At 43.7% G+C, this 10,757-nt stretch overlaps 2 protein-coding genes across 3 annotated transcripts; one reads left to right on the forward strand and one right to left on the reverse strand.

The window, feature by feature from the left end:
- Positions 1 to 1,615: 1,615 nt before the first annotated feature.
- Positions 1,616 to 2,836, reverse strand: mrps6 (mitochondrial ribosomal protein S6). The gene is made up of 2 exons (XM_088304378.1): positions 2,192 to 2,836; positions 1,616 to 1,801 (listed from the first exon to the last, which is right to left on the reverse strand). The coding sequence occupies exon 1, from the start codon at positions 2,528 to 2,530 to the stop codon at positions 2,198 to 2,200; it is 333 nt and encodes a 110-aa protein (XP_088160504.1). The 5' UTR covers positions 2,531 to 2,836; the 3' UTR covers positions 1,616 to 1,801; positions 2,192 to 2,197.
- On the forward strand, positions 2,679 to 10,547 carry nolc1 (nucleolar and coiled-body phosphoprotein 1). Of its 2 annotated transcripts, none has more exons than XM_088304374.1 (14): positions 2,679 to 3,013; positions 3,253 to 3,308; positions 4,152 to 4,312; positions 4,380 to 4,486; positions 4,564 to 4,666; positions 4,749 to 4,882; positions 5,323 to 5,431; positions 6,594 to 6,719; positions 6,790 to 6,879; positions 6,964 to 7,074; positions 7,183 to 8,949; positions 9,025 to 9,140; positions 9,426 to 9,506; positions 9,588 to 10,547. In XM_088304374.1, the coding sequence occupies exons 1-14, from the start codon at positions 2,903 to 2,905 to the stop codon at positions 9,744 to 9,746; spliced, it is 3,231 nt and encodes a 1,076-aa protein (XP_088160500.1). In that variant the 5' UTR covers positions 2,679 to 2,902; the 3' UTR covers positions 9,747 to 10,547. The 2 variants fall into 2 exon arrangements, with proteins under 2 accessions (XP_088160500.1, XP_088160501.1); XM_088304375.1 differs by having other exon boundaries at positions 2,680 to 3,013; positions 4,749 to 4,864.
- Positions 10,548 to 10,757: the final 210 nt, after the last annotated feature.

A 10,757-nucleotide genomic window follows, 5' to 3' on the forward strand; every position in this document is an offset into this window, starting at 1 on the left:
TTTCTTTAGCAGGATTATCCATGGACCAAGAATGCACCAAATGGGCGTTTTCGCATTTGTTACGAAAGCGTTTTTAATTATTGTCGTGTTCGTGTTTAACAACGATAGCGTACGCTTGAGGTTGCAGCTAATCAACTTTTATTCACACACGCCCAATGCCACCCCAGTTAACGACATCAGTTCTTATTCTACTTCATGACACACAGTGCACAACTAACAACAGCGACTTCTAGTGGAAGCACTAATCATAACATTTAGTATTTTATATTTTCTTAATATTGCATTTAAAATGTTCATTTTAGTATTTTACGTATAAAGTCATCCGCCAGATGAATGAAAACATCTTGGCATAGTGGTTGGCACGTCTACGTCAGAGTTCTGAGGTTTGGGGTTCAAATCTGGGCTCCAGCCTTCCTATGTGGAGTTTGCATGTTCTCCCTCTGTGTGCATGCCTTTTTTTTAGGTTCTTTGGCTTCCTATCACATACCAAAAACACGTGCGTGTTAGGTTTATTGAAGACCCGAAATAAGAGGTGGCCAATTAAGTTTGCAAAAAGGCCACATAGGACACTATCAGAGGTGGGCACTTGATCCTCTTTTTGCCGGTCAGTCTCGCACCATCCGGCCGCTAAAACAGACCCTCCATCCTATAACAGAAAGGTTTGTGGAAACAGTCTACAAGAGATTGAGAACCACTACTCTTAACAGTTAACTTGCTAAGATCATGTGAGTAGAAGATGACAGCTATGATATTTACAATATTACAGACCTTTAATTACTCAACCTTCCGCTGGTTTACTGTAGGTGGTTGGCAAACTTTGGCATTTGTTAAAAGCACAGCAAACATCGCTTGGTGATAGATTCAAACTGTGTTGACTTTTGAAAAAGGCAGGAATATGGAATAGTCTCGTTTAAATCAATATGCATTCACATTCAATATTTTTGTAGTATTGTTAGATTTCACTGCAGCATTTGACACAGTGGATCACTTTTTTTTTTTTTACATTATTAATTATGCTTGTTGATTTTTGTGACCTATACACCACTTTGCTGTCAGCTTTGTTGTCTTTTAAATGTGTTGTATGATTACAGTGGTATTGTCTGGCATATTTCAATACACTTTCTGCACATTACGTTCACGGGTGAGCTGCAGCTTAACCGAACTGACTTTGGACAAGTCTCAAGATCCACTCTGAACTGGTAGCCAGCCAAAAGACAAAAACAAAATGAACAGATTGACCTTTTTATTTGACCTCTGTTTGTCAAGGAGGCTGGCTAAGTTTATTGTATGTGATTTTAAACAGAAAGCAAATATCGCTTGGAGGTAAATTGAACCGCCGGATTATCAGGACAAAATCCAGAAACTCAACAGTGAAGCGCGTAAACGATCCAACACTGTGCAGCCTTTCTAGCAATGCAGTGAAAACAAAATTCCGTAAATACTTGTATTCACATGCACTGCATGTTAAACATGACTACTTTCAAATGCAACTTTAATGAGTCAATGATTACACCTCTCAATACATACACAAGGCTTTATACCATAACGTGGATCGTAGTGCAAAACACAGGTGTTGCTTTTTGAACAAAAATACCTGATAGTGAAAGCATCACACTATATTACAAAATGTTTATTTTTTAATAAATGTTTTTTTAAACACCTAAAAGCTTCACACACTCCCACCACAATAATAAAGGTGGTTATTATTATCATCACAAAAGAGCTAAATTCAATTCAACAGCCATGGAAGAGGTCAAAGAAGCAGCATACAGCACATCCTCTGGATATGAACAGCAAGTACCTGTTAAAAAAGATGTTTTGGTTAAATGACAACATATTCAGCACATGATCCCCATAAGCAGAATGGCCATTGACCTCAAATGTAATTTTGTTTTCAAATGAAACTATATAAAACATGTTAAACTCTGGTTCAACAATGTCGAATTGAGAAACCAATTAATCATCTATGCAATTAAAAAATCATGATAATTGTACTACAAAACCAAATAGTGGTAATGTTACGATCATAATTTTGTTTTAAAAACGTATATTACAATGTAACTAATACACTGCCCGCCCACAAGAGAATGAGCATTAAAAAGCCACAATTTAAAAAAAAAAAGGAAAATGTTACATGTTCTCATCAAGTAGAATAATTACAATCGTATCATTGGCAGAATGTCATACGTACGTTCCATCACTGCTGAGGACCACAGCACGTTTGTTTGAAATTCTGCGTGTCCTTTTTCAGCACAGTGGGCCTGACCACGTCCACGTCACGATGTAAGTGATCGACAAGGCCCGTGAGGATGTTGGGAGCCGCGTAGAAGTCAATTAAAAAGTATGAGCCTCGGCGGTGTCTCTGGTTGTGTTTGGTCATCACATAAGGCAAGAGTCTCTCGCCGAGATTCTCCATGTCTCTCACCACAGCGCCCCGCTCCATTAAAGTCTCGACTGTCCTCCGGAGAGCCGCTGCCGTCTCCGGTCGCTGCATCGCCTTCAGGAGAAGAGCCAACTCGTAGCGTGGCATTGTTTCGGTTAGTCGGGATGTGAAGATTTAACGGGAATCGTCAATTGGTCTCTGTCATTTCTCGAATCTTTGCAAAGTCGACCATGCTATGACACGAGGACGAAAGGTTGTTGTGACGTATAAAACAGGCGCCTCCGTGTGTAGTTTCAGTCGATTTTTTAAAAAGCCAACAACCGGGTGGAAAAGGTGACGCATAAACTTAATTGGTGTATTTTAGTTTTGTAAATACAATTTTGGTTTGAAAGCAAAAATGTTTTAATTTATCAGAAAATTGTGCACTCCGATAGGCGCTCCCCTACTTTTTGTTGTCTTCACAATACGCATGCGCTCAAGCGTTTTAGGTCACTTCCCTCCATTTCCAGCGTGGTGAAGATGGCGGAGCACAAGTCGGTACCCAGCGATTTGTATAAATGTGTGTATTCGTTTCTGCTGGAGAACAAGTTCACCAAGGCGGCTCAGAAGTTTGTCAAGCAGACTAAAGTGGTAAGTATGTCACGGTGTCCGCCGGGCGGGCGGTTGCATGCAATGAGAAATTGGAGGCAGAACCTTGTGCACATGAGGGAAGTTAACACGTGGATTACCGAGTTCAAACCAGCCCGTTGCAAGTCGTTCGTGTAGTCTTGATTTAAACCACATCATCTTCTGCAAAGATAGATTTGTGCGGCTTTCCAAGTTCGGGGAATTCACTCGCTTGAAATTTGTGAATGTTTGTATTTGACTAGAGTCCACAGGATCCAAATGAAGTACGTCTGCTCAACATCTACAACTTCTGGGTGACGTGAGTTGTTTATTTTAAATCCTGCATTTTTGAAAATGGTGATTTGTGTGAAAAATAGTGTGCATTATTTACCACCTAGTGCAGTGTTTTCCAACCTTTATTGAGCCATATTTTGCATTAGAAAAATCTGATGGCACAGAACAAGAACGTCACAAAAAGAGTCACGTGATAGATTTTTTTTGCCATCTAATCGAAGAGCATTTAGTCCTGTCACTGACATATGATCAAATATCTATATAGTTGTGGTAATTAGTAGATTTAGATTAGATGATTTCCACATATATACTGCATTGGGCAGCAACGGGAATTGGGAATCACTGAGCTAATGATATGGGACAATGGATTGTATGCACACAGCATATGAATTAGAATCATATTTATTGTCAGAGTATGAAAAACACACAAGGAACTTGTCTCCAACTGTGTGAGCTGCACTAGTATTACAGTAAGGGGCAACTACGATAAACAAACCCATTCCATATAAGCATATAAAATCTTTCCGTAATGTAGAGGTACCATTGAGCCATAATGGCACCCAAATGAGAACTGCAACAATCATAAGAGCAGAGATAAAGTGATCAGTGGCACAATACGACAGTTGTGCTGGTGATGCAGATAATCGTCGCACCATTTATTAAGTGCCCAGTTGCAGTAATGTAATGCAACTTTGTGTGTGCAATTATACAGAAGGTCTTTGAGTGCTTTAAAGTGTCAGTGCTGGGGGATATTGATCAACAACAGCTGTTCACATATGTACAGGGCTGAGGCCACACCGATCGTAACGATAATAATCATGATGCCCCACAGCGGTGTGCGAAGTTTAATATATCTGCATGCGCTTAGATCGCCTCAAGCTCGAAAACGCAAACAGATTACTGGCAAGGCTGAAACTTCTGGCTCACTCGCCAAGAAGGCAAAACCCAGCAAAGAGAGCTCCAGCAGTGAAGAGTCCAGCAGTGAGGAGGATGAACCCAGTGCCACAGTAAAGAAGGCTGCTCCTGCAGGTAACATTCCAGTACTATTTGAATTGTTTAGTTTGAAACCATTATAAGAGTGTTTCCCTTTCAACAGCCAAGGCAGTACCTGTTAAGGCAGCCGTTACTAAACCTGCGCCTACAAAAGCTGCATCTAGTGGTGAAGAATCGAGTGACACTGAAGAAAAGAAGGCTCCTGCTAAAGTAGGAGTCACTTATTCAGTAACTAGCAGGTGCTTTTTTATTTTTTTTAATCATTGAATGCCCCTCTAATCATCCAGGCTCCCGGAAAGCCTACAGCAAGTGGAACAAGAAAGAAAGACAGCAGTTCTAGCAGTGAAGAATCAGACTCTGAAGAAGATCAAGCCACCAAAGTTCCATCAAGTGAGTGTCGTGGTCACGTCCTCATGTGAAATTGCATGTTGTTCTGAATGCACAACACACAATATTTCGTTTTGAATGGCAGAGCCAGTGGCCGCCACCGTCAAGCCCAAAGCTTCTATTCCTGCTACTGGAGCGGCTAAGAAAAAACAAGAGAGCAGCAGTGAGGAAAGTTCCTCAGATGATGAGGAACCCACCAAGGTGAATAAACCTTTTATGGTAAATATAAAACGATCTCATCTTGAACTGACCTTGTGACTATCATGAGAAAATCAAGCTTTATTTACGATACCTTATTTTGTTGTTCTATTTATTTTTATTTTCACAAGTCTTGTGACTTCGGATATCATATTTCGTCCCATATCATGTGGAAATATGTATTGCGACAACAAAATTCAATCTGGGGTGTCATTAAACGACTGAAGTCACACTCAGCGAGGGCAGAATCAAATAAGTCACACACATGCTGTGCAATTAAAATGAATTTAGGATATTTTGAGAACGTCAAGTATAATCACCGCAATGACGCATACCGGAATTGTGCCACTTGGGAGATTTCTCCCCCACCCCTCCACTTCAACCCTTCAAATCGAAATCCAGTCTTCGTGTCAGAGATCAAGAACTTGAGTTGCATATTTTGTGATGCGTTTCCATGCTAGGCTCCGGTCAAACCGGCCCAAGTGAAAACTGTTGCCGCAGCTGCCGATTCTAGCAGCGAGGCGTCGTCCTCTGAAGATGAGGCTCCACCCAGCAAGAAACCCAAATCAGGTTGGTTTCATTTAAAAAAACAAAACAAAACAAATGATGCCATGTTTACTACTTGAAGGTGAGGCGTTTTTGACCAAAACGTGTCTACATGAGCAGCATGAACACGACTGGTCATGCGTTTGTCACACGGCTTTACTTGCATTACATTTGAGTTAAGTAAAGTAAAGGGTGGACGAACTACTTATGCTTACATATACTCGAAACATCTAATCAGGGGGAAGGACTATTGCAATGATAAACTACAAAGTAGAGAAGACTGTTGATTTCTTGTTTATTGTGTCGATGTCGCGGGTTCCTTTTTGACCTCCTCCAAAACAAATGGCGTAGCCAGAATATGTGCAACCGTGATGTTTATTGTGCAGCCCTTCCAAAAAGTCCAAAAACCCAGAAAAAGTGACAATATAGTAATTTACAAAAATAAGGGCGTCTATCTATATATTTACAAAAGCACTGAATGGAGTTCAACCACAACTACCATGTCAACTACGTTGCAAAATGCATCACTGTCTCCAGTACTACCTTCACTGCAGCACCTCTCATCTCCCTCTTTCCAAACAACTCACTCTATATATGATTTGCCCCTCCCCTTGGGCATCAGCTGACATAATTGTCGCGCGAAACAAACATATTGAAGAAACGCGGAAGCTCACCCGCTGTTTGGTCTTCCTCTGTCATGTTATGTCGTGTCTGTTGTCTGCCGCGTCTCGTGACTGGTGAGTGTTAAATTGAACGTGCGCGCGTGTGCGTGTGTGTGTCCATGTATGCTTCCATTCATAAAGAAACTACCAAGTGTGCACCCTCGGTCGCTCTATTAAAACTGTGACTGACGTGGTATTGATGTGGTGCCAGGTGGGTGCGTATGTATTAAACGGGATGGAATTGAATGCATCAGTATGGGAATGTGCGGTGCATGCGTGTGCGCAATTGCGTCCCCGGGACCACGCTGTACCGTCCTTATTGACGGAGCTGCTCCGTCACAGTCCACCAAAGATACTGTTAGATGGATATGCTAATTGTTCTTTTCCTGGGCATTGGATTAAGGCTCAACGACATGGACAAACTGTCAGATCTTAATGAATAAAAACGCTGCATGCCAGCATTTTCTTTGCTCTGGGCAACTGTGTTTTGTTGGTTTAATCCTTTTTGACTTTTATGCCAACAGGAACATACAGTGCAGTCCCACCTCCCGCTTCAGTACAGAAAGCAGCAGCAGCCAGTAAGGCCAAGGACAACGACTCGGACGGCGGTGACGACAGCAGTGATGAGGACGAAGGAAAAAAAGCTGCAGGTAAGGCATCTTCAATTTGACAGTCTGGAGTTTGGTTGAATTGAATCTAACAACGTTTTGTCCCGTGAAGCTAAACCTGCGCCCAAGAAGAAGACTGCGCCTACAAAAGCTGGTTTGAAGAAGCCTGCTGCTAAGAAAGAATCCAGTTCTGACAGCTCAGGTAGCAAACGTTTACTTGGTCTGACTCTGATAGGCTCGACAAAACCCTTTTCTGGTATTGTTTTATAACCGTGTGTCCTCCTAGATTCAAGTTCAGATGAAGACGCGCCCAAAAAGCCTGCACCAAAGGTCACACCGGCAAAAGCAGCTCCAGTCAAACAGACCTCAGCAAAAAAAGATGATTCTTCCAGCTCAGGCAAGAGGCCGCAGCTTTTGCGCTTATTTTCTTTGGGAAACCCCTTTGGCCTGCTCATGGGTTGATATGTAATGCTTGCAACAATATTGTTTGTCATCGTACATTCAGACAGCAGCTCAGACGATGACGCTCCAGCAAAGCCTGTCCCTAAACCTGTTGCAGCATCAAAACCATCTGCTGCTTCAAAAGCGGCAGCTGAGAGCAGCTCCGACTCGTCATCGGAAGAGGAAGAAGCAGCCAAAGCCAAGCCAGTTGCAGCAAAGGTTGCCAAAGTCGCCACCGCCGCTGTGGCAGCAGAAAGCAGCTCAGATTCTGAATCCTCATCTGATGACGAACCCGTGAAAGCAAAGCCCGCACCGGGTAAACCTGCCACCCCAGCTTCTAAGCCTGCAACTTCCGACAAAAAGTCTGCTGCAGCAACTAAAAGCAGTTCAGACTCTGACTCCTCATCTGAAGAGGAGGAACCAGTCAAAGCAAAGCCGGCAACCACAAAACCTGCAGTTCCAGCTTCGAAAGCTGCTACTCCTCTAGCAAATGGTGCTAAAGCAAAGGCAGCAGCAAAAAGCAGCTCAGCGTCAGACTCCTCATCTGAAGATGAAGAGCCTGCAAAAGCCAGAGCACCGACAAGTAAACCATCCACCCCTGCCGCTAAGGCTGCAACCCCCTCAAAGGCTGCAGCAGCAGAAAGCAGCTCTGACTCGGATTCGTCGTCTGAAGATGAACCAGAAAAAACAAAATCAACACCTGCTAAAGCGACCACCCCGGCTTCTAAGGTTGCCGTCCGGGTAGCAAAAGCTGCTGCTGCTGCTTCAGCAAAAAGCAGTTCTGAGTCAGACTCTTCATCTGAGGAGGAAGAACCGGCTAAAGCTAAGACAGCTACGAGTAAGCCTGCCACGCCTGCTTCCAAGGCTGCGGCAGAAAGCAGCTCAGAATCTGACTCGTCGTCCGAGGAGGAACAACCTGCTAAAGCTAAGACAGCTACGAGGAAGCCTGCCACCCCTGCGTCCAAGGCTGCCAAGCCTGCCACACCTGCAGCAGAAAGCAGCTCAGAATCGGACTCTTCCTCAGAGGAGGAACAACCTGCTAAAGCTAAGACAGCTACGAGGAAGCCTGCCACCCCTGCGTCCAAGGCTGCCAAGCCTGCTGCCAAGGCTGCCAAGCCTGCCACCCCTGCAGCAGAAAGCAGCTCAGAATCGGACTCTTCCTCAGAGGAGGAACAACCTGCTAAAGCTAAGACAGCTACGAGGAAGCCTGCAATCCCTGCTTCCAAGGCTGCCAAGCCTGCTGCCAAGGCTGCTTCCAAGCCTGCCACCCCTGCAGCAGAAAGCAGCTCAGAATCGGACTCTTCTTCCGAGGAGGAAGAACCTGCTAAAGCTAAGACAGCTACGAGGAAGCCTGCCACCCCTGCGTCCAAGGCTGCCAAGCCTGCTGCCAAGGCTGCCACACCTGCAGCAGAAAGCAGCTCGGACTCTGACTCTTCGTCGGAGGAAGAGGGCGAAGCTCCTAAAGCTAAAGCAGCTGCTCCTCCAGCAAAAGCTGCAGCAGGCAATGCAGAGAGCAGTTCAGACGACGACTCTTCTGAAGAGGAAGCCCAAGCAAAGACAAAACCTGTGGCCAAGAAGGCAGCAGTGGTGGCTAAACCCGTCACTTCAAAAGCAGCTCCAGTGAAGAAGGCCGAGGAGAGTAGCTCCGACTCATCCGGAAGCTCCGACTCTGACACACAGACCAAAAACACACCTGCCAAGGCTGCTGTCGCCAACAGCAATACTCCCAAAGCGGCGTCGACTAAACCTGCAGAGTCATCATCCGGTGATAGCAGTTCAGAGGAGGAGGAGGCCACCGGGAAAAGTCAAACCTCTACCCCAAAGGCTAATGGTAAGAGAAAACTGATGTGAAAGTAATGACTGACAAGTGAAATAACACAAATTGTTTCTTTTTCAATTGACGCAGGCATCAACGGCAAGCAAAAGGATGGAAAGTCATCGGAAAAGAAAAAGACGCAAGCCCAGACTCCAAAAAACAAAAAGGCAACTACTACACCACAAACGTTTCCCAAAGCCAACAAGGTAGAGTAACAATGCGCAGACTCATACATAAACGGCAATGGGTTTAAAAATGCGAGGAAAGTTTATAGTCCTTATTGAAATTTGTATTTCGATGCTTTGGGAGCACTTCACATTACATTGTAAGCCGAAACAAGATAAATGTATCAGTTTGAATGTCCTCAATCTCCGGATAACAGGAGATTTGCAAGGAGGAAGTCACATAGATATTTAAAAAAAAAACAAAAAAACATTTACAGTAATTTCATTGGTCAGCTGTGACGAGACTTTGGGTAAATCTGTTTGCAGTCTAACGTACCTTTCCGAAGAATCAAGGAGGAGGATGTCAACGTGGACCCCCGCCTTGCAGACAACTCATTTGACGCTAAGGTAAGCTAAACCACTGTCAAAGTGTGACCCCCGTCCGCTCCTTTGGCGGTTGCTGGTAATGGACGTTCTTGTCGTTTTCAGAAGGGTTCCAACGGTGACTGGGGCCAGAAAGCAAACGAAGCCCTCCGCTTTACCAAAGGCAAATCGTTTCGCCACGAAAAGACAAAGAAGAAGAGGGGAAGCTACAAAGGCGGCTCAATCGACACCGCGGTCCACTCGATCAAGTTTGACAGTGACTGAGGAGTTTTTCCCTCCCTCAATGCCATCTCAACCTGAACTGTAAAATGTACATCACCGTGTGACGCGGACCCCCTCAAGCAGTTTCTTCTTTGACAGATAACAGAAATGTGAAAGTAACACCTGAGGGGATTCATGGTGGAATAAAATGATGCGGAATGACCGCTTATAGCCACAAGGTGGCTTAAGGCCATCAGTTCAAGGAAAGTTTTTCCATGTATACATTACAGCCACCCAATCGATGTTTGATAATTAGAGATTGATTGTTTAATTTGTCAGTCTATAATGTGAACATTGGAGAGGGTTTGTACTTGATTTTTTTCCCTAAAGACATAAGTATGTTTTATGATGTGTATTTATTGTGTTTTAGTCCAACTCACTAATTGGGACCTTATATGTTATCATTGTTCCATACAAGCCATTTTGCGTTGAAATATAGTTAAAATTCTGCTTTTCATTTTTCCTGTTATCTGGTAGAAATGTGTGCGTGTGTTTCTGTTGGGATTTACTGTACAGAGTACTTGTTTTTTGTCATCAACCCAAACGTTAATTAAAAAATGAACAATGTTGACAAGACGGGACATACTGTAGTGCTGTATTTGGTTGCCACCAGGTGGCACAGTAACACCATTCAGCTTATCCATCTTCTGAGCAGTTTCGAATCCTCACTCGGGTCGCGGGCGTGCTGGAGGCTTTCCCAGGAGTTGATACAGAAATTGTGAACATGAGTTTAGCTTTGTTGTGGCACTTCCAAGATTGTCTTCTTTTCACTCTGAACAATAAAGTGGAGTTTTAACAACACAACACGAATGGTCATGACATTTTGAAGGAAGGATTTATACATCATACTGCATTTGATATTAGAATGCAGAGTTATCGGAATCAGACTGGTACAAAATACTGACTTTCCTCAAAATTGTCACATTAAGGCAGTGCCTCTCATTTTCTGTTACGCCACCCTAGCAAGAAAAATAACATTCTCATCTGCGCTCATAATCACAATGGGCAATTCAG

The sequence above is a fragment of the Idiotropiscis lumnitzeri genome, chromosome 9 (genome assembly GCF_059441095.1).
Source record: "Idiotropiscis lumnitzeri isolate Australia: NSW breed Sydney's pygmy pipehorse chromosome 9, RoL_Ilum_1.0, whole genome shotgun sequence".
Taxonomy (NCBI): Eukaryota; Metazoa; Chordata; class Actinopteri; order Syngnathiformes; family Syngnathidae; genus Idiotropiscis; species Idiotropiscis lumnitzeri.